The sequence below is a fragment of the Myotis yumanensis genome, unplaced genomic scaffold (genome assembly GCF_028538775.1).
Source record: "Myotis yumanensis isolate MYYU_CA2020_CCGP unplaced genomic scaffold, mMyoYum1.0.hap1 SCAF_1, whole genome shotgun sequence".
Taxonomy (NCBI): Eukaryota; Metazoa; Chordata; class Mammalia; order Chiroptera; family Vespertilionidae; genus Myotis; species Myotis yumanensis.
In genome coordinates, this window is record NW_027223752.1 from 76867233 (window position 1) to 76893905 (window position 26673).

Genomic DNA, 26673 nt, shown 5'->3' on the forward strand with positions numbered 1-26673 from the left:
CTTTTTGCTGAACCCTAAGATGGCTAGATTAAAAGTGAGAATGTGAAATTGAAGAAAACCTATGTAGTCACACCAATTTAAACAATTGGTTAGTTGGCCAGTTAAAACATTTTAGAGATAGAAAAATGAAACGACTATGCATGTTCAGAAAAACTCATTTTAGGCTGTGACAAGGAAATGAAAGTTCTAAATGAATGAAATCACCATGTACTGTAATTTTATAAAATATTACACTGGTCTGACCTGTAAAAGTAATACATCTACAGGAACTAATGTATCACTACCATCCATGTGTATGATGGCACTACTCTAATGAATGAATATGCTGGGTTGATGGAATATATTGAGCTATAGGGCCTTTGCAGTACCTTTGTTTATTATATATCTCTTAACATTTTCATAATGTGATTCGTTTTTTTTCTTAGAAAAATATTTCATGCTCTGTAACAAAGCACAATAACTCCAGGTTAATATTTAAGAGAAAACCTATTCCCAACCCCGCCATGATCTTTTTACAACAAAAGTCTTAAAAAGGATTTATTTAAATTTTTATGTAATTCAGACAATAAATGTTATACTTTGATATATAGTTATTATATAATTGTATATTTTAATCTAGCAGCAAGCCTCTAGGGTTTTTTCTTACTTTCATTAATGATATGCATAGGGTATAATAAAAACTAAAATAATATAATCATTTCAGCTTATATGAAAAACAAAACCTATAATTAAGAAGTCTTATGTTTTAGTTATAATAAACTATTATACCACTTCTAAATGTCTTTTGTCACAATTCACAATGTATTTTTTTATTTGGTTTGGTTTGGTTTTTGAAAGTCTTAGATTGTGTTCATTCTTAGAACAGAGTTTAGTAGTTTCAATGGAAGGGAAAATACTAAAAAATTGAAAAGCTTTCATAACTGGAAATGTGGATAGTCTTTTGCAACCTGTATTTCATAGATTATTTTTCTTAACACTTAGTGTTCTTTGTTCTATAATGAATTTTTTGAACACTAAGTAAATGCATTGAGATTTCTCTGTAATACACATTGTTACTGGCAAGTGTAATTCAATCTGAAGTCAGTCTCTCTTGTACCTGATTAATCATAGGACCTCATTTTAAAGATTTTTTTCACCTTTAAGTAATACCATAGGATGGATCTTGAAGACTTTGTAATTGTAAAATTTAATGTAATTTATTTTTTCTTCTGTACATTGAATATAGTGTAGTACCAATAAATTAAAATAATAAAATTGAAAAAGGATCTTGTGTTGTGTGGACTTTCAGAAAAATTAAGATTTTTAGATTGTGTTTAAATGATAGTGTTACAATTTTCTGTTATTTCAGAATTAAAGATTATTCCTAGTTCTTTTATGTACTATTTTTTTTATAATCTCCTTTAGAAAAAGTGGGGCTGTGTTTCATTTATTTGATTTAACCCAGCAGGACTTAATCACAGTGTACCTTCTCAGATCATCTGTTATTACATCATACTCACTTTAGACATGACCATATTTATTAATCTCAACAGCTCAGTATCAGAACAATAGACACAGGAAGAAGTCTAAACCTCTTATTTACCAATGAGGAAACTGAGATCCAGAGAAGTTAGAAAGCTTGGCTAAAGACCCATACTTAGTGATTATCAGAAATATCAACCCTATGAGATACTATTTCTATCATGGGAACTCAGTCACTTAGGAATATTTACTACCTTTATAAATCATTTAATAGTATTTAAAAGAGCTATATATTTTTAAGCTCTTAAAAAATATTAATAAGCCTTCTCTTGTCCCAAATCTTTGCTTTTCATTTCCTCTAGGTACCGTCTGTAGCCACTTACAGCAGTGTTTTCTTTTATAAAAATTTATTTGGCTTTTTTATTTACTGTTTTGTATTATTAATTCTCTATTCATATATCTTTTATCCAGCGACATGAAAGCCTCTTGAGTGTAGAGACTGTGGCTTATATTGCTTTTTAATATTCTTCACATTTTTTTGTTTTTGTTTATGTTGTTACTATTATTATTTTTGCTCTGCCACTTTCATCCTCTTCTTGACTGTTTTTTATACAGTATTTTTTTTACATTAATTTCAGGTTCCCCTGTGCTTTATGCCTAGCAATTAATGATGTTAAAATGTTAACAATCTTCAATAAAAAATGTTTAAAAAGAAAGAAAAAAGGAAAATAAATAAGTAAACTGTTAACAATACAACTCTAGCAAAATACAAAATTCTTCAAAGCAACATTGCAATTCTGTTTCTTTAGCAACTGCATCAATAAAGTTTGCTTTTCTGTATTTGACCACATAATATCAAAGACTTCACCTAAGAAATATATAATTCAACTTAATCAATGTGTCCCCAATAACATGGCTATCTCTTTAGTTGCAGCCAGCCGGATGTTATCTTATGCTTATTCTGGAAAGACCTTGGCAAGTTTGGAATGTTAGCTCCGATTAGTTTCTCCAGTTTTATGATTTCTGAAGGTCTTCCATTGCAGAAAGAGTTCAGAGAAATTAAACATTCGTATCTATAGCTTCTGAAATCATTACTGATCTTTGGGTTTATTTCTAGATCTGCCCTAGAGCTGATATGTGGCCCTGAAACTATAAAATCACACCAGCGATCTCTTGGGTGTGTGTGCAGTTTAATATATGGAAATAAGGCCTCTAAAAGACCATCTTCATATTTTTTCAACTCTCACTCTATCCTATCTCTATTCTATACAATATCTAACATCACAGATGGAACCCAGATAACTGCATTTAGATTAAATATATTTTACTATTTCTGCTGATGTTGTGCTTCATTATTCAGATGTGGGGATGAAGCCTGTGTAGAGATAAAATCAAGGATGGTGGTAGCTGTTTAAGTTTTTTTTTTTTTTTTTCAATTCTTCCACATGTGGTGGTTTGCAGGTAGCATGAGGGGCAGTATTCTAATTAGTCCCTTCATAGACCTGGGCCTTTATGTCATAACTTTTGATATCAAAGATCTTCTGAATGAAGACATTTCATGCATTTACTACTTTTCAATGCAAGTATGCAACTGATATTCATTAGATAATGCTGGCTTATTGATGACTAATATTAAAATTTTCTTTATTTTAATTCTGTACATTTACAAAGTATTCCAATGTGGTTTGAAACAAGCACTATTTGGCTGGTGGTAAGCATTCTTTTTTCTCAGGAATGCTAAAATGAATAACTAAAAGATGATCTACCAAGAAAAATTGGCAAATAGATTTGTGTTTTTGACTTAATTAGCTTAACCATGTGCAGGCCATCAGCAGATTAACCTTAAAAGAATTCTCTGCCTTGAAACTTTGATTTTATGGCTCTGGGTATTTTTTTATTTTATTTTTAGTTTATCGAGAGCAAAGAAGAGTTAAGAATGTAATTGGTCCTCAGTATTTGCTTCTCCTTTGTGCAATTCCATATGTTTATGTGTTAACATTTTGCTAGAGTTTTAAACCTAGTTGTAACAGCACTTCAGGCGATAAGATGTAGATCAGGACTAATTGGAATTTTACCCTTGAATTTTTCTCTCTTAGAGAGAGGGAAAACTTGGTTTATAAATCAGTTTCCTGCCAGATTTGTTAATGGCAAAGATTTAGAGGATTTTGCTATTGATGTTGCTGTTAATTTTATCTACTGATTGAATAGTCAATGCATTTACCTGCCTTAAAATTTTAAACGTTCTAAATGTTCATGAGAACCTCTTATTTTTAGCAACAAGTTGGAGTGACCTGTGGATCTACTACTTGCAATGGGCAGTCTTATGGGACTGAACCATTAACCTGTAGGATCTGATGCTATCTCCAGGTAGATACTGTCAGAATTAAGTTGTAGGACACTAGCTGATGCTGCAGTATTGCTTGGTATGGGCAAACCCCCTCACAGGTCTGGTGTCAGAGTGTTGTATGGTAGTAGTGTGAGAGTGAAGGTGAAACACAGAAGGAGCTGGGTTTTTCCTAACACAGTAATTAAGTTCTTTCCGATTTAGGCTTTTATTTTCATTTCCTTAATGAAAGGAATACATAACTGAATGTTGAGAGACCTGAGTCCTTGTCTTGATAATGATACCTCTGATTTATTTGGTAAACTTATGAAAAATCACAACCCTTGCTTCATCGGTAAGATGGCACCATGGTTTTTTTCATACCGAGGATTATTACCAGAATTCAAGTCAAAATGAGACACCTCCTATTAGTTTAGTAATCTATGTGGCATTTACTAATTAGTGTACATAGTTTGAAACCAAAACATCTTAAAGACTGATCCTTTAAAAAAAAAATTTTACCAGGAACATTTTTGGGAAACTTGGGGGAAAAAGCAACTTTCAATTAGACATCTGTGTGTGTTTTTTTTAATTTATAGGGGTGACATTGGTTAATAAAATTATATAGGTTTCAGGTGTACCATAGTAAGACATCATCTGTATATTGTGTTGTGAGTTCACCACCCCAAGTCAAGTCAAGTCTTCTTCCATCCACCCTTTACCCTCCTTTACCTCCCCCATCTCCTTTCCCTCTGGTAATCTCCATACTGTTATCTATGTCTATGACTTTTTCTTTCTCTCTTTTTTTTTTTTGCTTCATCCCTTCACCTATTCACCCAGTCCCCCAACTCCCTTCCCCTCTAACAGCAGTCATTCTGTTCTCTGTATCTATGAGTCTGTTTTTATTTTGTTAGTTTATTTTGTTCATTAGATTCCACATATAAGTGAAATTGTATGATACTTGTCTTTCTCTGACTGGCTTATTTCACTTAGCATAATACTCTCCAGGTCAAATTTGGTTTAGGATGACTAGCAATTTTTAAATTTCTCCATTGAGGTTGGGACACACTGTGTAACAAACAGCTGATTTATTCAAAACTGGGAGTGTCATACTGTGGCAACTAAGATGGAGACTCAAAATAATACATCCTTAGTTTTAAATGGAAATAAATAACAAATGATTATGATTCTTTGCAATTTATTTGTCATTTAATTTTTAGCCTTAACAGCTATTTAACTGAGAGAGCTCACAAAGGGAGAAAATAATGCTACAAATTATGAAAAATTTGTCTTGAGTTCATAGTTTAATGGAAGAACTCCAGATGGTCATCATTTTCCATTTTAAAATGTTTTATATTTAGTGATGTTAGAAAAAACAAAAGCCTTTTTTAACAAATCAAAAAAATTTTAGTCAGATCCTTGAATATGTGGAAATTCTAAGTGTCATTTTCAGTATATTTCATATAAAATAGTATTCATTTCTGTTTTTTTATAAACCTGGATTTGTATAATCTTGCTAAAGTGAAAAATGTCTTCCAGCAATGTTGTTGCAAATAAAAGGGTTTTCTCCTTATTTTAAAGGGAAAAACACTTAGTGTTTTACTGGCCATATAAATTTCATGTTTTGTTATCCAGACCCTAGAACATCGTTGGCATTCACAAATGTTTCTTATTTAATAATGTCATGTTGCCAGAAGTCCAAATATTGCCACTCAGAACTATATAATGCAAGTGTGCTTCTTTAATGAATGGTTCATATTATAAATGTTAGAATGCCTTTCAGATGAAAAACACTTTAAATTCAGTAGATCATTTTTTTTTTCTCTCAACAGGCAAGAACTCATTAATGGAATAATACTGGTAACTGAAGCATTTTTCAAAGAAAATAATATCCCCAATAAATGCAAGCTGCATATCTTCTCATCTTTAGAATAAGAAGGCCTAGATTTCATTTGTAAAAAAGGACAGCTTCTTTTTAATTTATCTTGGCTATGTGAACAAATGAATATTGAGTGTACAAATCTAATTTGGGTCTAGATTTCTACCTTTAAACTCTCCTTCTAAACTTGTAATGATTACTATTACCATATGGCTGAAAGCTTTCATCATCCAATCTCTGTGTTGGGAGCCTTTTAACTGTGATATGGTAGAGCTTTGCATTTGAATGAGAATGATACATCAGGTACATTTCATAGTAGAAATCCATTTCTATCCTCTTGTATCTATGTTCCTGGTACTTTCAGGTACTGATTTTAAGAGTAGTCATTATGCAGGCTTTAGGACTAGGTTATAAACTCAGATGGACAGTTCTAGTTCATACTTCTTTTGGTGATAAGAATAGGACTAATAGCCCTTAATTTATTAGTTGTTTAATATGGAAGGTTCAATCACACAACCAGATTCCAAAGGGAGATAGATGATTAGGACTGTGTGGACTTGTTAGCTAATACATTACATATATATTTTTTTCCTAGTGCCTGAGATGGAAACAAGCTTAAATGTTTGAGGAACAACAAGAAGTCCAATGTGGATTATTGGAGTGAACGGGGAGGATAATAGCAGGTGGTGGTGTCAGAGAAGTTGGCAGGGTCCAGGTCATATAGAACCTTGTGTTATCTACAAGAAGCTTGGATGTTTCTTTGAAGTAGTATGCAGAGCCATTGGAAGATTTTCAATCAGGGAGCTACATGGTTTGGTTTATATTTTGAAAGAGCAGTGGTTAATCTGTGGAGATAAACTGTAGTAAAGAAGAGTGACCTCAGGAGGCCAGTTAGGGAACTATTGTAGTAGTCCATTTGACAGGTGATGGTGGGTAAGACTGGAGTGGTGATGGTGGGGGAGATGAGAAGACATTGGATTCTGGATATGCTTGGAAGATGAGGCTAATAGAACAATTATTTAATAGACCTTAGATTATAATGGAAGGAGAAATCATGGATGATTATAAGATTTGGGGCATAAACAACAATATATTTGCAGTGCCATTTCCTAAGATGAAGAACCATATGGAAGGATCGCAGGGTGGGTGGGGAGTATGTGCCTGAATCAAGAGTTTGTTTTGAATCTGTTCAAGTTTGAGATACTTAGTAGACACTCACATGATCATTAGAGCTGACATTTGGATTCTGGCTTTCAGAGAGAAGCAGGAATTATTAACTTATGGATAATATTTAGAACCATGATGAAGCACTGTGTATTATTGTAGCCAGAGAAAGGAAGATAGCCGAAGACTGAGCTCTGGGCACTTTACACATGGATTCAGAAGAGAATAGGTTATGAGGAAATGGAGGAAAATATATAAACTCTTTAGAAGTGTTCTACTTTAATAGGTAGAAATAGTGGTACCTGGGAGAGGACATAAGTTTTCAGCAGCTATGACAGCGTATTCTATAATGATGAACATGAAACAGGAGTAAAAATCGATGGTGCAGGGGGGAAAAAGATCTAGTCCTTAAACTGTCCAGATGGATTGGGTTCCTGATAAAGAGACACTCAGGCAGGGCCAGTTTACCCATTTTCATTAGAAGCGGCAAGATCTAGGGATACAGATGTTGATTGATTGAGAGTTGAGAGTCCTTATTGAAATCTTTCAGGCTTTTGTTTTTCTTTCCTAAATGTTTATAATGGTTTTCCCAAAGGAAAAATTCACCTATGTATTCTGGATGATTATGCTTTTATTTACTTACTAGAGGCCCGGTGCACGAATTTGTTAATGGGTGGGGTCTGGCCGGCCCGCCCTGATGGGATGCGGGAGGTTGGCCAACCAGCCCTGCCCCCGATCTTGGGGTGGGGGGGACATTAGGGGGAAGGGGCCACAGGCAGTTGGCAGGCTAGCCCCAACCCCTGTTTGAACTCCCAGTCGAACTCCTGGTCGAGGGGATAATTTGTATTTTAGGCTATTATTACATAGGATTTTTGTATTCAAAACCTAGAAGTAAAGATATAAATTTTCTGTCATTCTAAGTAGTTAGCAAGTTGATCAATATCATTTTTATATAGAGAATCTTTTCCCACCAGTTTTCACTATCAACTTTATCATGTACCATATTCTTATACACACTTAGGTTTCTGTGTACATTCTGTTCTGTTTCATTGATTTGACTATTCCTGGGTCAGCATCTCACTGTTTTAATTATAGCATTTTCAAAATATGTTTAAATACCTGTTAGTGCATGTCTAATCCTTGTCTTTTCAAGTTGGGAGATAATATTGAGCTTCTTAGAATGTTCTGCATTTGTATGTTACAAATCTACACTGGGCTCTTGAGGCAGAGAGGATTGTAGTTTAACTCAGCATGTCTTTTCTTTGATGCAAACTGTATTGTGTTCTTCTTTATAATTTGTAGGATAGGCTTCTCCCTAACCTCATTGTAAATAAAAATTTATTCTTTTAAAATATTATTTTTATTGTTTAAACCAGCGGTTCTCAACCTGTGGGTCGCGCCCCCTTTGGTGGTCGAACGACCCTTTCACAGGGGTCGCCTAAGACCATCCTGCATATCAGATATTTACATTACGATTCATAACAGTAGCAACATTACAGTTATGAAGTAGCAACGAATATAAATTTATGGTTGGGTCACAGCATGAGGAACTGTATTTAAAGGGCCAGAAGGTTGAGAACCACTGGTTTAAACTATTACAGTTATCCCCATTCCTCCTACCACACCCTCTTTCCTCTGGACATCACCACCTTGTTGTCTGTGTCTATGGGTTGTCCATATATGTTCGTTGTAATTCCTTTTACTTTCTTTCTGTGTAGGTTTTTTTAATTTCTTCCCCTCATGCCCTTGGTTTCAGAAAAGGAAGATTTGTGAACGTAAATACCTATATTTCCTAGAGTTAGTTTTTATTTATCTCTAAAATGTAGCCTTTGGCAGGGATTGGTCTTTCTCTGTTAATTTTGCTAGGTCTCCCTAAGATTCAGGTCTGTCTCCTTCTAACAACATTTTCTCCTAGGATAGAATGATTATTTATTGCATTTCATTTGCTTTTTGTTCTTCTTTAACAAAATTGATTGCAGTTGTTGGATTTCTGCTCTCTCTCCCTTATCCTTTATTTTATCTGTCTACAAAATTTCATCTTTTTTATTGTTTCTTCTGTTATCTGAGCAAGTGTCTTGATTGTATCTACCACCTTGCAATTTTGTTCTTCTGTGTTACAGATTCTGGATCGTTACTACTTTTCATGCCAAAATTATTTTTGTGATTGTGTTTTCTTTACAGTCTTTTTAAAAGTCTAGTTCTCTTGTTATTTTTACTTGCCTTTTCAGATTATTTTCTTTTAATCTTTTATTTGTTTTTTAAATTCTATTTTGTACACACAGTAGTTTCTAAAACTTCACTTTTTTTCTTGTGGTGATTTTTTACCAAAATTATTTTCCCTATATGATAAGTCCTCTGTTTTCTCCCCTCTACCTGCAACACAGCAGCTTTTGGGAGGCAAATGGGTGGGGCTTTTTTCTGCTTACCCAAATTGGTATTAGTGCAGCTGTGCATAAGTTTTAGGTTTAACAGGCACTAGCATCTGTCCAGGAAAGGTATAGGTACTTTACATGGTTATTATCAAGCTTCTAGACCTGAAATTTCTTTATAGCCCCTTTCCTCTTCTCCAGAAACATATTAACTAAAGTTATTTTATGTCTTTGTTTTTCTCTGTAAACCAGCGGTTCTCAACCTGTGGGTCACGACCCCTTTGGGGGTCGAACGACCCTTTCACAGGGGTCGTCCAAGACCACCGGAAAACACATTTATAATTACATACTGTTTTTGTGATTAATCACTATGCTTTAATTATGTTCAATTTGTAACAATGAAAATACATCCTTATATCAGATATTTACATTACGATTCATAACAGTAGCAAAATTACACTTATGAAGTAGCAACAAAAATAATTTTATGGTTGGGGTCACCACAACATGAGGAACTGTATTAAAGGGTCGAGGCATTAGGAAGGTTGAAAACCACTGCTGTAAACTAACTTAGAATTCAAAAGTGTTTTATCAAGGATATTCAAATGCTGGAATCTTGTGGAAGAAATAAAGCTATGCAGAACTGAATAATTTGTCCAAGAATACTATTTTCCTTTTTTTAATGTAAATTTTTAGAAATTTCCTGTTGTATATTCTTTTTTAAAAAATATATATTTTATTGATTTTTTACAGAGAGGAAGGGAGAGGGATAGAGAGTTAGAAACATCGATGAGCGAGAAACATCAATCAGCTGCCTCCTGCACGCCCCCTACTGGGAATGTGCCCACAGCCAAGGTACATGCCCTTGACCAGAATCGAACCTGGGACCCTTGAGTCTGCAGACCGACACTCTATCCACTGAGCCAAACCGGTTAGGGCCCTGTTGTATATTCTTGGTAAAAAACAAAAATCAAGAAAAACAAGGTTATGTAAAGTAAAAAGTATAAGTTCCTTTCCCTGTTTCTCATTCTTCACTCAGTCCAGCTTTGTAAGGCAAGTCGTTACTTAGTGCACCATGCATTATTTCAGGAAGAAGAGTTGGTCTTTCTTTCTCTAAGAAAGAAAAAGTTCATGAGAACTGAATTCCTCGCATTGTCTTTAAAAGGCCAAAGGTTTGGCTTTATTTATACATGTTTAGCATGTGCATACATGTGCCTGCCTATCAACATTACCAGTTTTAAATAAATCAGCTGTTTTCTACCGAATGCATCCCAATCTCAATGGAGAAACTTATAGATTGCTGAGATTCTTCCACATTAACAATTAAAATGTATTCTAAGAAGCATAGTTGACTGTCGGTATTCAGCCCTTGGATTCTTAAACAGAGTGTTGATATATTGGCTCTTTCTGAATAAATCCTTGATATAACTATCATTTTGCATATAAGTAGGTGTAGAAGTAGTGGTAATAATGAAGCTGTGTTTGTGCCAATTTGTGAGTATGTGTTTACTTTTGCAAGTACCTTCTCTATTGTTACGTTTGGCCACAAGTCAGATAGCTGCTGGGCCTGCCGTCTCATCAGACTTGCAGATGTGTTTTACATTAACAGAGATTGGGAATGCAGTTAATTTTATGTAAATTGTACCTCAGTAGAGCTATTTTTTCTTTAACAAATCCCATAGGGAAAGGTTCTCGATTGCCTTCAGGTTGAAGGGCACGTTTCAGAGTAGTTTGACCTCAACTTTTCTAGCTTTTGTCTCTTCCACTTCTGATATGTGCTTTTCAACTACCCTAACCTGCTGACCATCGCTGTGTGCTAAGACCCTTATTTTGTTGCTTTGGCGAATATTCTTCACTCTTACTGAACTGTATTAGGGTTCTCTAGAGAAACAGACGGATAGGACATAAAAAAATATATTAAAGGAGAGTTATTATAAAGGATTGACACCTCTTATTACAGAGACTGTATCCCATGATCTGCCATTTGCAAGCTGAGCTGAAGGCAAGAATACTGATGGTGTAGTTCCAAACCCAAAAGACTGAGAAACAGGGGAGCCAGTGAAGTAAATCCCAGTCCAAGTCCAAATGCCCAAGAACCAGGAGTGCCAATGTCAGAGGTCAAGAGAAGATGGGTTTTCCAGCTCAAGTAGAGAGCATATATTTGCCCTTCTTCTGCCTTTTTGTTCTATTCAGGCCTCAACCATTTGGATGACAATCCCCCACACTGATTAGAGCTATCTTTTTTAAAAATATTTTTATTGATTTCATAGAGTAAGGGAGAGGGAGAGAGAGAGAAACATCAATGAGGAGAATCATTGATTGGCTGCCCCCTGCATGCCCCACACTGCAGATCGAGCCCACAACCCAGGCATGTACCCTTGGCCACAATCGAATCTGGAACCCTTTAGTCTGTAGGCTGACACACTATCCACTGAGCCAAACCAGCTAGGGCTGATTAGGGCTATCTTTACTCAGCTTACCAATTTATATCCTAATCTGTGCCACAAAACATTCTCACAGAATAATATTTCACTAGATATCTGGGCATCACTTAGCCAGTCCTGTTGATGTGTAAAATTAACCATCACAGTTTAGTAGGCTGGTGTTGAGAAGTGATCATGAGCAAGCCTATTAAGTTAGGGCTTTAATCCATAATGCTAGTGGTGGTGTTGCTCAGTAGTAATTAGAAGTAGAAGTAGTTGTAATAATGAAGGTTTTGGTAGTGATAGAAGAAAATATTTACTGATTGCTTACTAGGTACTGAACACTTATTTATCTGAATTATTTTACTCAATCGTCACAATAACCCTAGAAAACGGGAACTATTATTATCCTCACTTTATGGATAAGGAAACTGAAACACACAGAAATTACATAACTTATTACATAACTTATCCAAAATCACAGAACTTGAAATCCAATCAGTGGTAGGATTGGATTTCTAATAGGTTGTAGTAACCATTATTGGTGAACAAGTCATTAGTTAAATCTATATTTAAATGATGGGCTCCTCCGTAAACTCTTGGCTGCCCTAACATCAGCTCTGCTTTGCACCATGGTTATTAAGTATCTGCGGATCAAGATTAGACAGGTAGAGTACAAGGCTCACAACATTTGATATTAACTAGTTTTTCTAAATTATTTTGAACATTTTTCAGTACCAAAACCAAATGAGACTATTAGCTTTATCCCTGTTTCTTGCAGTGTCCCACAGGGAAGAGGACTAGTCTATCTAAGGGATAAACAATTGGACACATTTTGGTTTTTCCTCACTGAGAATTTTAACCCTCTTTTGTATTATTACATATATATATTATATATATATATATATATATAATATATATATATATATATATAATATATATTTTATTGATTTTTTACAGAGAGGAAGGGAGAGGGATAGAGAGTTAGAAACATCAGTGAGAGAGAAACATTGATCAGCTGCCTCCTGCACACCTCCTACTGGGGATGTGCCCGCAACCAAGGTACATGCCCTTGACCAGAATCAAACCTGGGACCTTTCAGTCTGCAGGCCGACACTCTATCCACTGAGCCAAACAAGTTAGGGCTGCTACAATATTTTTTAAACATATTTATTTTTAGTTGCTTTATTTAACTTTCAGGTCAGAATTTCTTTATACTATTATTTTTCAAAGATGTTCACATTAAAAAAATAATGATCTCTGTTTAGACCTACTTTTGAAGAACAGTCAGAATTCAGCTGGGTATATGATTCTAGAGCTGATTTGTTAGGTATTATAAAATAGAAAATAAAAGAGTTGGAAGTGGAAGAGGATTTCAGAGAATGCATGTAGACTAAGAAGAATTAAATAATTATTATTTTAGTGTTGCAGTGAGCATTAAATGAGAACCATAGAATGTTAGCACATTTTAAATGGATATTAAATGCCAATTATTATTTTTAAAGTGACTTGGCTTAGTTAAAAACACAGTGGCTCTTATCTATGTTTCCATGATCTATAGAGATACACACACAAACACACACACACACACAATATTTAGTACTTTATATTTTTTGTGGCAGAACTGAAATTTAGATCTCTCAATACGCTGTTCACTACTCTGTGATCTATGCCATATTTGCATTTAATGAGGAGCACTATGCCTTGAATTTTTCTAATGAATACAATGACTTTTATAAAAAGAAAATGGCTAGGAAGGTTAGAGAAAGGTTATAAGCAAATGTTCTCACAAAGTTGCTGAAATAGGAAAGTAAAGGAAATAGCTCTTTTCCTGGACACTTTATCTAATAGAATCATTTTATTTTGGGGAGGATTGACAGATATTTCTCAATCATTTTGGAGGGGAAATTTTAAATTGACTTTATCTCCAAAAGACATGAGAGATTCCTGTTTTGCATTTTTGTTTATTTATTATAGCACCCTTTTAGGACACACTGGGTTGTTTCAGTATGTCTTGAAATATTACATTTGTTTTTATGTGAAACACTATTATTTTTCTTTGTAGGTTTCCCACATTTGGAAAGATGAGAGTATTAATAATGAAGTCATGTCTCTGAAGTAGTTTCTTCTGTACCTCATATGCTAGGATGGATTTTATTTTATGCCTATTCAGAGAGTTTCTATTTAGTTTGTTATTAGTAATTACCCCCCAGTCACTTTCTTCAAATGTATTTTCTAGATAATAGTTCCCTAGTTTGTACCTGTATTGTGTATTATTCTTCCCTAAGTGTATTGTGTTATACTTTTTTACATTAAATCTCATCTTAGACCTGTCCTTCCAAATTCCCAAGTTGTCCATATCCATCCATGTACTTGATTGATCTTCCTTTCTTTTCTGTTTCATCCATCCTAGGTTTGTATCATCTGCAAACTTGATCATATTAGAATTTACATTCTCCTCCAGGTCATTAATGAGCATGTTGGATAGACTAGTCCTCTTCCCTGTGGGTCGCTGATGGATATACTACTGAATATCCTTAGTTGTAACTCTGTTGATCATAATTCATTGCTTCCTTCCCGTCATATATTTTTTTATCCACTATTCTATTCTGTTCTTTAGGCAATGGCTGTACCACCTCTGCTTCCCGGGTGCTCCTCTTTTTTGTCAATCATCTTTTTCTAAGATACAGATACAAATCATTGTGTTCCCTTATCTACTTATGCCATTGTTTGTTTGTTTTTAAAGACAATCTGGGAAAATATTGTCCTTAAATAGAAATTTCTCAAAAATTTTCCATCAAACATCAATGGGTCTTTACAAGTATGTTAAGTGAGAAAACATTTTGGAAGTTTTTTGCATATTAAAGCTGCCTTAGTCTTTACCTCTTCCATGGAAAATGGCGTGTAGTTACTTGGATTGTAAGTAAAAAGAATAATTAATTTCTCCCCAGCTGAGAGGATAACTTAAATGTATGTATTTTTTTTCCTTAATGTGGATTGCATTTTCAGTAAATTATTCTCCTTCAAGGTGGTTTTCCAAACGAGACACACTTCATTTATAATTTTCAGATCATGATGCAGAATCACATGTTTATTTTTCATGTTATATTTTTTCTTTATTTTCAGGAAAAAGAAGAAGTGGAAGGGATATCAGTAGGTGCTATTCTTTCTGACTATCAGCGTGTTCGAGTAGAAAATGTGTAAGAGAACATTAGTTGTCCTGTATTTATATATGCATTTATTTTAAGAATGTGAGTAAATAAAACATATAATTGTATCCAGATAATAAATAAATATGATATCCTATATGCCCATGGAACTGTTTACCTGAATAACAAAAGTTGCACTTTTATTTTTGTTCTATTCTTATATTACACGTGGATAAAACTCTAACTTACTTACCATAAGGAAAAAAATACATTATTTATAATAAAAAATAGAGGGAAAGCTTTTTAAAGTAAAAAGTATTATTTTTAATTTTTTCTCATTTGAATCAATACACTCTTTTAATCTCTTTTAACTCCTTATCATTTGTAATAAAAATCAGGAGCTTATAGAGGAATGCAGTAATATCTTAAAGACCAAAAAAAAAAAAAAAAAAAAAAGAAGCTTATTAAGGATTCTGCCCTTCTTTGGTCCTTAGGATTCAGTTCTTGGCCCAAAAGTATTCATGATTGAAATACTTCTATATAAAGTCATTCAACTTTCAAGGAGTTTTCAGGTTGTTGTTCCCCACTCTTTCCCACTCCTAAGGAATGTAGCACTAGTAAATCACTGTCTGTGTGTATAAATACCAAAACAGTTCATTTCATTAATCTATTAAGAAAACTTATAAGGTCAAATGATAATATGGATTATTTAATGTTTGGCAAAAATAATACAAATGAATTTATTTTTTCATTTTTAATTTATTTGAATAATCAAAATATCATATAGAGGCTTTATATGTAATTATATTAGCAATAAAAGAAAATGTGGACTCCAGTATCTTGGCCAAAACTTAGCCTCTAAATAAATAATTTTGACACTCAAAAGGGTAAATAGAAATAAGATAAAGAATGTATATATGTAATGGTTTCGTATTCTTGACAAATAAATCTTTATATTGACTCTCATTAAAAACTTGTATATTAATGGACTTGAACACTTAAGTCTAAATTTTTATTTTATTTGTTTTCTCTAATTCCACAGTGAATTTAAGTCAGTTAAAAATACAGATTTTAAAAAGTAAATGATAGGAATGCAAGGCAAAGCATAGCTAAAGGTGTAATTTGGAAGTTTTCCTTACCTTCTGCCTGCCTACGTTTAAGAACAACTAATTTATAGATAGAGCTGAATTCTATATCCCTTAAGCCATACATAGAAATAATATTATTCTCTGCAGCAGAGGACCTAAAAATACACCTCTCCCAAGAAGACATACAAGCAGTCAATAGATATATGAAAAGATGTTCAACCTTACTGGCAATCAGGGAAATGCAAATTAAAACTACAATGAGATACCACCTTATACCTGTTAGAGTGGTCATTATCAACAAGACAAGCAATAACAAGTGATGGAGAGGTTGTGGAGAAAAGGAAACCCTCATTCACTGCTAGTGGGAATGTAGACTGGTACCACCACTATGGAAAGCAGTCTGGCAATTCCTCAAAAAATTAAGAATAGAGCTACCATATGACCCACCAATTTCACTCCTCGGTATATACCCAGAAAACGTGAAATCATTTATATGCAAAGACATATGCTTGCCAATGTTCATTGCAGCATTATTCACGGTGGTCAAAACATGGAAATATCCAAAGTGCCTTGCGATAGAGGACTGGATAAAGAGGATGTGGTACATATACACAATGGAATATTACTCAGCCATAAGAAAGGATGAAATAGCATCTTTTACAACAACATGGATGGACCTTAAGAACATTATGCCAAGTGAAATAAGTCAGACAGAAAAAGCTAATAACCATACGATTTCACTCATATGTGGGATATAAAACTGAAACTTAGGAACACAAACAGCAGTATGGTGGTTGCCGGGGGTTGGGGGGAGGAGGGAGTCCTACTATGGGGTGACAGAAGACTTGACTTTGGGTGGTGGGCACATGGTGCTGTATACAGATTTTGTAACTTAGAAATCCACACATGAAACCTATATGTTCATGTTGACCCATGTCACCCCAATAAAATTTAATTAAAAAAAAAAGAAAGAATATTACTCTCTGCAGTTTTTAGGTCACCCTCTCTGAGAATTATTTAGTTTACAAATCTGTTTTTCTGTTTTTCTTAATATATTTTTATTGATTTCAGAGAGGGAGAGAAAGAGAAAGATAGAAACATCAATGATGAGAGAGAACCATTGATCGGCTGCCTCCTGCACGCCCCGCACTGGGGATCAAGCTCGCAACCCCGGCATATGCCCTGGACTGGAATCGAACTGGAACCCTTCAGTCCGCAGACCCGACACTCTATCCACTGAGCCAAAACAAAAATCTTTGTTTTTTAATAAGTTCAAACCCACATGGTTTAATGGGTAGCAAACTGTAGATTGTGCTGACATCTATTGATGATAGTCAAAAAGCTCAATGAAAATGTGCTAATGATTAGGGGGCTATATGGAAGAAGGGCCCATAGCATTCTAATGGATAGAGAAAATATTTTTCTCAAAATGCAGCCTCAGGAACACTTAAACACATGATTAAAATGCCCAGACTTTATAATATGAAGCATATCTGCAATAATTTTATTCTTGAAATTTTTAAAGCATTGGTCTACAAACTCAGTTTTGAATTAGCCTATTGGGAGTCCATTGGTCTACAAACTTAGTTTTGAATTAGTCTATCTTCAGTTTGTAGTTTGTGTTGCATCATTATATTTTCAAGATATAATGCATTTAAAAAATGTCACTAGCTCAAATGCAACAGCGATTTACAGAGGAAATGTATTTGAGGCATGATATTTTGAACTGTTAAAAAATTTAGGTAAAGAATTTTGACTTAAGTCTACAAATAATCAACAGATTATGAATATCAAAGCAACAGTCAAAAAGGACAGAAAGGAATGAATTTTTTTTTCAATTAAAAAAATCTCAGCTAAAAATGGTAGAGACTAGTTTGACTATTAGGCATTAAATATTGGTGAGGACAGCAAGAAATGTAATGCTTGTGTTACATCATTAGTTTCAGTTTCATCATTTTTTTATTAACTGCCTCAGCATAGTGCTGTATGCTCTGGGACATTTTACAAAGGAAAATTATATAAAACAGTCTCTACAGTAAGGAAGGTAGTTTTTTTTTTCTTTGAAAGTCAGGGTTTATGTACATGAAAGAAGTAGTGATATATTTTTTAAATATACTTTTATTGATTTCAGAAAAGAAGGGAGAGAGATAGAGAAATAGAAACATCAATGATGAGAAAGAATCACTGACCAGTTGCCTCCTACACTCCCCTCACTGGGGACTGAGCCTGCGACCAGAATCGAATCTGGGACCCTTCAGTTCGCAGGCTGATGCGCTACCCAGTGAGCCAAACCAGCTGGGGCAAAAGTAGTGATATTTTTAAGGCCATGGATGAGTAAATGACCAAATATGTGGTACATTTACTAAGTTTGGAATTTTTGGAGAGAAAGATCAGTGTGGGCTAGAGTAGTCAGCCAGGTAATCTTACAGACATTAGAGATGGTGGGTTTTAGAGCTAAATTTCTTGTTTGAAATCTAATCTTAGCCACTTATTGTGTGACATGGGCAAGTTGCTTGGCTTTGACTACCATTTTTTGAATATCTATTTTATATGAGCATTGTACTACATTCATTATATTACTTTTAATCAATTATAGTCCTTGAGAAAATGATATTTACACAAATGTATGAAGCAAGAGAAGAAGGTAGGGAGCCTCGTTAGTATTAGGCAAGAGTGAGCAGGGTAGGGGTGGCAGTTGGAGTGAGGGGACAGTAGTAGGAAATAAGGTGTGAAAGCTAACCAGGCTGAGGTCCATGTAGGTCAGTGCAAGAACTTTTACTGAGTGATGAAGAGGGTTTTGAGCAGAGGAATCTCATGATCCATTTATGTTTTAAAAGGATCACACTGGCTGCTGTATGGAAAACTGATTTTAAATGGGCAAAGATAGAAACAGAGAATGAGGTTTGAAGGCATTAACATGAGATATAATGGTGCCCCAGACCGGGTCATAGTAGTGGTAATGGTGAGAAGTGATCATATTCTGCATTGTGGTAGACTGCATGAGGAATGTGAAGAAAGGAGTAAAGAATGACTACACTTTCTAATCTTTTAATTGTATTAAGAACTTTGAAAGAAAATGTCTTTGTTCCTATTTATGAACTAGGAAACTAAAGACTTATGGCTTAGTTTTGACTTGCTGAAGTCACATAGTTGGTGAGTGCAGAAGTAGGTTTCAAACCCAGATTTGCCCTGACCCCAAAACCCATATTTTTTTTACTGCACCATAATTTAAAATATGTTGTACAATACTTCAATATATTACACAGTTTGTTCTGTTTATTTTCTTTTCACAGAGTCAAATTCTTTTTAAAAATTTCAGTTAGTAGATAAAAATAGTTCATGTAACCATAGGTATTATAAATTTAATCAACATATGATTTTATTAGGCTAAATTTATTTGCCTACTTTGCATATGCTTTACAATTTTGATACCCAAGAAGTTCTAAAAACAAAGATAATTATCCATTGACATTGGAAACTTTTTGCATAGATTATTAAACTTACAGAGTGTCTTACTAAAATTAATACTTCTAATCTACCTGGAGATTTTATTTTTATCTGTTTATGCATAGCATATAAAAATTAATGTTTTTATTGAATATATAAACTCTATTATACAAAAAATGTTTTTAAAAACCTTTTAAATACTAAAATCCTTGAGAGATGCATTATGTTTAAAATCAAAGTAATGGATACAAGTATGGAACATTAAGATATCATCTGATTTTTTTGCTTTTTATTTTATAGGTGTAAAAGGCTTAATCTTCAGCCTTTAGCTTACCTTTGGCAAAGAAACCAGGAAGATTTGCTCCGAGAAATGATAGCATCTAACATTCAGGCAATCATCATCAAAGTAGCAGCTTTGGGTATGTAGCCAGACTCAAAAGAGAGCTCTGTCTGTTACCACACATATGATGAGTTCACTAATAAGCAGTTACAGCAAACAAGGAAGAATGATTTAGAATATAAAAATGAGGAGTCACAGAAAGTTAAGTGAGGGTAACTTTTAAAATGGGCTTTTAACCATTTACCAAAGTAATTAATAGTGAGCCTCATCATTTTATTTTTAAATATATAACTGCCTCTAAAACTGGTATTGCATTATGGACTTTTAAGTTCTTTCTGTAGGATTTGGAATTCAGGTTCATAGGGTACAGGAAATACAGGTTGAATTTTTAACCTTCCAAAAACTATATTTGGCACAACACATGATATTTTCCTTGTATTTTGTTAACATTTTAATAATGTTAAAATAGAATTATTGGCTTTGTTTGTGATATCAGAAATAAGCAGAGTAGTGGGTTTTTGTTGGGGTTGGTAAGAAAATGATATTTGAGAAGATGTCATTTGATCAGTTACCATAGACACAATGTAGTAGGCAGGTGGTAATCTGGTTCAAATATGGCTATTACACATGAACACATTAATTTGTTGTTTTGCATTTTTATAATTATATTCATTTTCAAGAAACCATAGGGTTTGAGCCCAATACATTTATTTCATGAACCTATTACAGGAAATGCCCTGGAGCCTCGGGCTTCTCAAAGTCTAAATCATTTGAGAGTGTTTACTTTTGTGATCTCTGAAATAACGAGGTCTCAAGCTGTGGAATATTTTACAAATAAATTCACATTTTAAACAGCATTAAAAGAAAGATCCCATAATATTTCTCCTTGGTAAATACCAAGCTACTCTTTCTTGTTAAAGTCAAGGTCTCGTCTTTAGTAGAAAGCCTTATTTAGAGAATCTGCAGTTGATGAAAAGAGAAAGATTGAAGTGTGTTGTATTCTTATTTTTGAAAAAAGGTTGCTGAGCAACTCTTATGATTGGAGTTCTCACTATAGGTATATCTGTAATATAATTTTCTATATGAATCTATATAGAGTATGGTCTCTCTCTTGGATTTTCTAAGATTGTCTACTTCTGTAATGATTTTTATGTGACATCTCACTGGAAAGTACACACTCAATCCCTTTTCCTACTAGAGAATGGATAGGATTAGAACCCACAGAGAACCTGCCTCATTAGAAAGACAGAGCCAAAGAATATGACCTTGCTACTTTGATTATAGCATGTAACTGATACTGTATGTCTTTTTAGTTGTATGTGTGGATGTGTGTGTACCTCTAGGTAGGGGTCAGAGATGTTGATAAATTGTATTAAACATTAGGGTAAAGTATTAAACTGAGCTAATGTTTTCTTGGCCTCTCGATGACAAAAGTATAGATTTAAATTTTTCCTGTTAATCCTCACCTGAGGATATTTTTCCATTGATTTTTAGAAAGGGTGGAAGGAAGGGAGAAAGACAGAAGGAAACATAGATGTGTGAGAGACACCATTGATTGGTTGCTTCCCACACACGCCCTGACCAGGGCCTGGGATCAAGCCTGCAACCGAGGTACTTTGACCAGAATCAAACCTGTGCCCTTTGACCGGAATCAAAACTGGGACCCTTCAGTCCATGGGCTGATGCTCTATTCACTGAGCCAACCCGGCTAGGGCATAGATGTAATTTTAACACTTACAGCACATAGTTTCTATTGCTTACCTATAGGTTTGCAAAGATCAAAGTTATTCTGAAGAACAGTATTAAAGTTTTGTTGAATGGTACATATTTTCTAAAGAGGCAGAAAAATATAAAAGATGCATTACAGGCTCCCATCTTTTTTTGGTCCTTTTAAAGTTTTCAGAAAAGGTTTAACCCAAAAATGGGAGAGGGATTCAGCAAAGTTTTGTGGCCCTTTACATTGTGGAATGGTCTTAGAAAAGGATTGATTCTACATGAATTATACAAATATATTTCTGATAATTGTGTTACATAACCTTGGTGTCTGCGGGCTCAGTGAACTCTTGAAATTTTTACATAATAGGTTAATATTTTATAGGTTTCTGGTTTTTAGACTTATTTAAAGAATCATTAGAACATTGGATTTAAGAACAGTCCTGCCTTTTAGAAATATTTACTTTTAATTATATGAGTATTGAAAACATTTTTGCTATATAATGTTAAATTTTCATAGATCAAGAAAAGCTTCCATGTGTTTTCTAGTCTCTCATCTCCCACCAAGTACTTCATTTCCCAGAGATACACACCAGAGTTGATGACTGATCACCTTCCTAGATCACATTTATTTTTGGCACATGTATGTGCATGTGTAGAAATATTATTATTGTTTTATAGGTTTTCTAATACTATACGAATGGTATCTTAAGTCTGCATTGATTGGGAACTTGCCTTTTTTTACTCAACATATCTTGGAGATTTTTTTCTATGTCAATAAATATAGATCTACCTCATGTTTTATCTTTAAGTAATATTTTATTGAAGTATAGCATAAATGCAAAAAATTGAACAAATTCTTAGTAAATAACTAAGAATTGATGAATTTGATGAAATTTGATGCATTTCCACATAGTGAAAATAACTATGTAATCAACACCCAAATCCAGAAATGTGGCATTTCTGATATCCTCCTAGTCAGTATTTGCCAAAGGTAACAGCTCTCCTGACACTTAAAGCTGTAGGTTAGTTTTTCCTGTTGTTTAATTTAATATGATTGAACCATACACAATTGTGTCTGGCTTCTTTGGCTCAACATTATGTTTATGAGATTAATCCACATTATTGAATAAAGCAATCATTTGTTTACTTCTCATTATGGTATGGAGGTCCATTGTAGGAATGTACCACAATTTAATTGTCCAGTTTACCACTGATGATATGTAGGTAGTTTCTAGTGTAGTGCTATTACAGTGATGCACTCTGAAACATTTTGGTCAACAATGGGCCACATATGCAATGATGGGCCTAAAAGATTGTAACGGAGCTGAGAAATTCCTATTGCCTAGTGATGCATAGCCATCATAATGTAGCAAAATGCATTACTCATGTGTGTGAGATACTGATGTAAACAAACCCACTGTGTTGCCAGTCATATAAAAGTACAGCACATACAGTGATGTACAGTACATAATGCCTGATAATTATAATAAATGACTGTTACTATATTTATTATACTATTTATGTATTTATCATATTATACTTTTTATTGTTATTTTAGAGTGTACTCTTTCTATTTATTAATAAAAGTTTGTTTTTAGCAGTAGCCTTGTACATCTCATGCTTACTACATCTCTTGATTGCAAATTTTCTATTTTTCTTGATTTAATATGGTGTTGTTTTATATAGTAACAGGCTGCACAGGCTTGTAGCCTAGGAACAGTAGGCTGTACCATGTAGCCTAAGTGTGTATATAGGCTGTGCCATTTAGGTTTGTGTAATGTTTGCACAATGAAGAAATCACCTAATGATGCATTTCTCAGAACATATCCATGTCATTAAGTGGCACATGACTGTAAAAATAGTGCTATGAACACATGAGGTCATCTTGTACATTTTCTGCCCGAGATCTAGATTTCTAGTTTTCGTTTTTTCAAAGTGCCCAGATTTCTTTTAATAGGAATATATATATGTATAATCTGTTTAACAATTAGGACTCTATGGAAAATAATAAAATCTTGGGGAATAATTATTGTCATGGATTATTAGAATTAACAATTAGGAGGCTATATCACTATTTTGGACATTGTTGAGTGTAAAGGATTATTTCGGTTGAGCAGATGAATGGTATGAGTGTTTTCTCTATGCTTCTGACCTGCAACAGTGGGCAAAGGCTTTGATTTGGTGCTTATACCCTGAGAGGAGTAAGTGCCTTACTCCTTCCCCAAACTACAAATGGAATTTTTAAAAATAAGAATAAGAATGATCCAAGTGCAAGTAACCCTATACAGAGGGAGACATAATTTAATGTTGCTGGCACAAATGATGACGTGGTGGGAGTAGGTCATGAGAACCTTTCTCTTGGAAAGCTACAAGAATACTCAGGGGCAGTAACAGATCTGCTGTCTTAGTCACCGTGCATAAGGCTGTATGGTGGAAAAAGTTCTGAGCCATCTAAAAGAAAGAAGGGCCGAAACCGGTTTGGCTCAGTGGATAGATCATCAGCCTGCGGACTGAAAGGTCCCAGGTTCGATTCCGGTCAAGGGCATGTACCCTGGTTGCGGGCATATCCCCGGTGGGAGATGTGCAGGAGGCAGCTGATCGATGTTTCTCTCTCATCGATGTTTCTAACTCTCTATCTCTCTCCCTTCCTCTCTGTAAAAAATCAATAAAATATATTTAAAAAATAAAAAATAAAAATAAAAAATAAAAGAAAGAAGGCACAAAGGAGAGAAATAAAAAGTGGAAGGAGAGCAGATAACTGGCTCAACTGGGTGAAGTTGTTTAGATGGCTTCTTAGAAAAATGTAAAGAAAAAATAGGAAATTGATGGAATTGCCACTAAGGATTTACTAAAGCCTTATTATGTTTTAGGAGATAGGAGAGGCATTCTGGAACCACCTTTTAAAACTTTTTAGCAAATTCACTATATCTGTCCTAATCTGGAGGAGTTCAGCCCAATTGTGAGGATCAGAGGGGGAATGGAAAATAAACAGTGAGCTGAATTTGTTCTCTCAGTTAAGCCAAAGAACCTGAAAAAAAAAAAAAACACAAAACAAACAAACAAACAAAAAACACCACAACTTCTTAGGATTGTTAGATACTGGGCTCAATGAACAGTAATCCCTAAGGAAGTTAGGGATTGAACACCAAAAGACTCAAAGGTGAAACTTGTAGTGTATAGAGATGCTGTAGTGCAGAAAACCAAAGTAGGACTAAGGTTAAGAATTAACGAGAGGGTGGGGTGACATCAGCACCATGCAGAGTGACATGATCCCTTTGTCTCTCCCCTTCAATCTACAACTAGTGGGGCATCAATAACCCAACAAAGGTTCCTCTGCTCAACACACTAGTACGCCTGAGAAACTCACAATCTAGAGCTGAAGATGAATGAATTGGAATCCATTGGGGAAGCTGAATGGGGGGAATGACAGGGATGGAGCCCATGATCCTCGTTCCTTGGCTACCATGGCTGCGAATATAGTGCCAGTGAACAAGATGGGGTCCACGACTCCGGACCCTCACCACAGCCCCAGCAAAAGAAAAGGAGGGTAACAGTGGTCTCTAGCTCCCTCTCCTGACTGTAGCAGTGCCCTCAGCAGAGATCCAGGTAGCAGCAGCAGAGATGATGCACGTGACTATGGCCTCCTGGCCACAGTGGTCCCAGCAGCCATAGGGAACCAGGCAGGAATGGCAGTGGTGCCCTAAGACTAGCTCTTCCCCCACCCTCCCTATACCCCACCATGTCAGGGACCCCGGCAGAGATACTCTGATCAGTGACACGCAGCACTGCATCAACAGTGGCAGCAGCAAGGCACCAGCAACCCAGGAGGCACAGGCAACACGATTAAGATAAACCAAAAGGTTGCACTATAGAGTCACCTATTGGAAGACAAAAGAAAGGTCTCTGATGACCAGCCTGCTGAATTGTTAAAATAAAAACAATATCTAAATAAGAAAGATGTCTCCTGTTTCTAGTGCCTCAGCAGAGCAACCCATCCACCAAGGACCACGAACAACCATGGTAACATGGTATCACAAAAAGAAAAGATAATTCTTCAGAAGCCAAACTCCAAGTCATAAAAGATTGTGATCTTTTATGATAGATAATTCAAAAATATCTGTCATAAAGAAACTCAGTAAGTTAAGAGAAAACTCAGAAAGGCAGTTCGATGAGCTCATTAAAGTTAATGAACAGGCCCTGGCCAGGTGGGCTCAGTAAGTTGGATCATCATCTCATACATCAAAAGGTTGCAGGTTTGATTCCAAGTCAGGACACATACTTAGATCGCCGTTAGGGCATGTAGGGGAGGCAACTGATCGATGTTTGTCTCTCACATCAATGTCTCTCTCTCTCCCTCTCTCTCTCTCTCTCTCTCTCTCTCTTTTCCCCCCTCCTCCTCCTCCTTCTCCTCCTCCTCCTCCTCCTCCTTCTCCTCCTCCTCCTCCTCCTCCTCCTCCTTTTTGTCCTCCATATTCTTCCTTTCTATCTCTGGAATCAATTTAAATAATGCCATATCCTTGGGTAAGCATTGAAAAAAAATGAACAGAAGAGATTGAAACTATAAAAAAGAGCCAAATAAATTCTGGATCTGAATCCTATATAATAAAGAGGTACTATGCAAATTGACTGTCACATCCTTGCACAAGATGGCCACCCCCATATGGTCACAAGATGACCAGCAGGGGAGGGCAGTTGTGGGAGATCAGGACAGCAGGGGAGGGCAGTCAGGGGCAACCAGGCCTGCAGGAGAGGGAGGGCAGTTGGGGGGGGCCAGCAGGGGAGGGCAGTTGGGGGCGACCGGGCCGGCAGGGGAGCAGTTAGGCGTCAATCAGGCTGTCAGGGGAGTGGTTAGGGGGTGATCAGGCTGGTAGGAAGAAGCGGTTAGGGGCAGTCAGGCAGGCAAGCAGTTGGGAGCCAGCAGTCCTGGATTGTGAGAGGGATGTCCAAGATTGGAGAGGGTGCAGGCTGGACTGAGGGAACCCCCCTCCCCAGTGCACAAATTTCGTACACTGGGCCTCTAGTTACTGAATAAATGAGATGACAAATGCATTAGAAATAATTGGAAATAAAGCAGATCATATGGAAAGAGAATCCGCCAACTCAAAGACAGATATCTAGGACTGATTCAGGTAGAAAAGGAAAACTAAAATTCTTTTTAAAATGAAAGATCTATACAAGAATATTCTGACTCCATTAGAAAGGGCAACATAAGGATAATGGGTATCCCAGAAGGAGAAGAGGGAGAAGGAAATAGAGAGCCTATTCAAAGAAATATAGATGGGAACCTTCCAAATCTAGGGATGGAACTGGGCAA

The 26673-nt window shown here is 35.3% G+C and overlaps 1 protein-coding gene across 1 annotated transcript in view; it reads left to right on the plus strand.

Moving 5' to 3' along the window:
• Nucleotides 1–26673, plus strand: part of DPH6 (diphthamine biosynthesis 6) — a 172699-nt gene that overhangs the window by 74407 nt on the left and 71619 nt on the right. The window contains exons 4-5 of the mRNA XM_070405331.1: nucleotides 14746–14819; nucleotides 19604–19722. Coding sequence (XP_070261432.1) covers nucleotides 14746–14819; nucleotides 19604–19722 — 193 coding nt within the window. The remainder of the gene's footprint in view (nucleotides 1–14745; nucleotides 14820–19603; nucleotides 19723–26673) is intronic.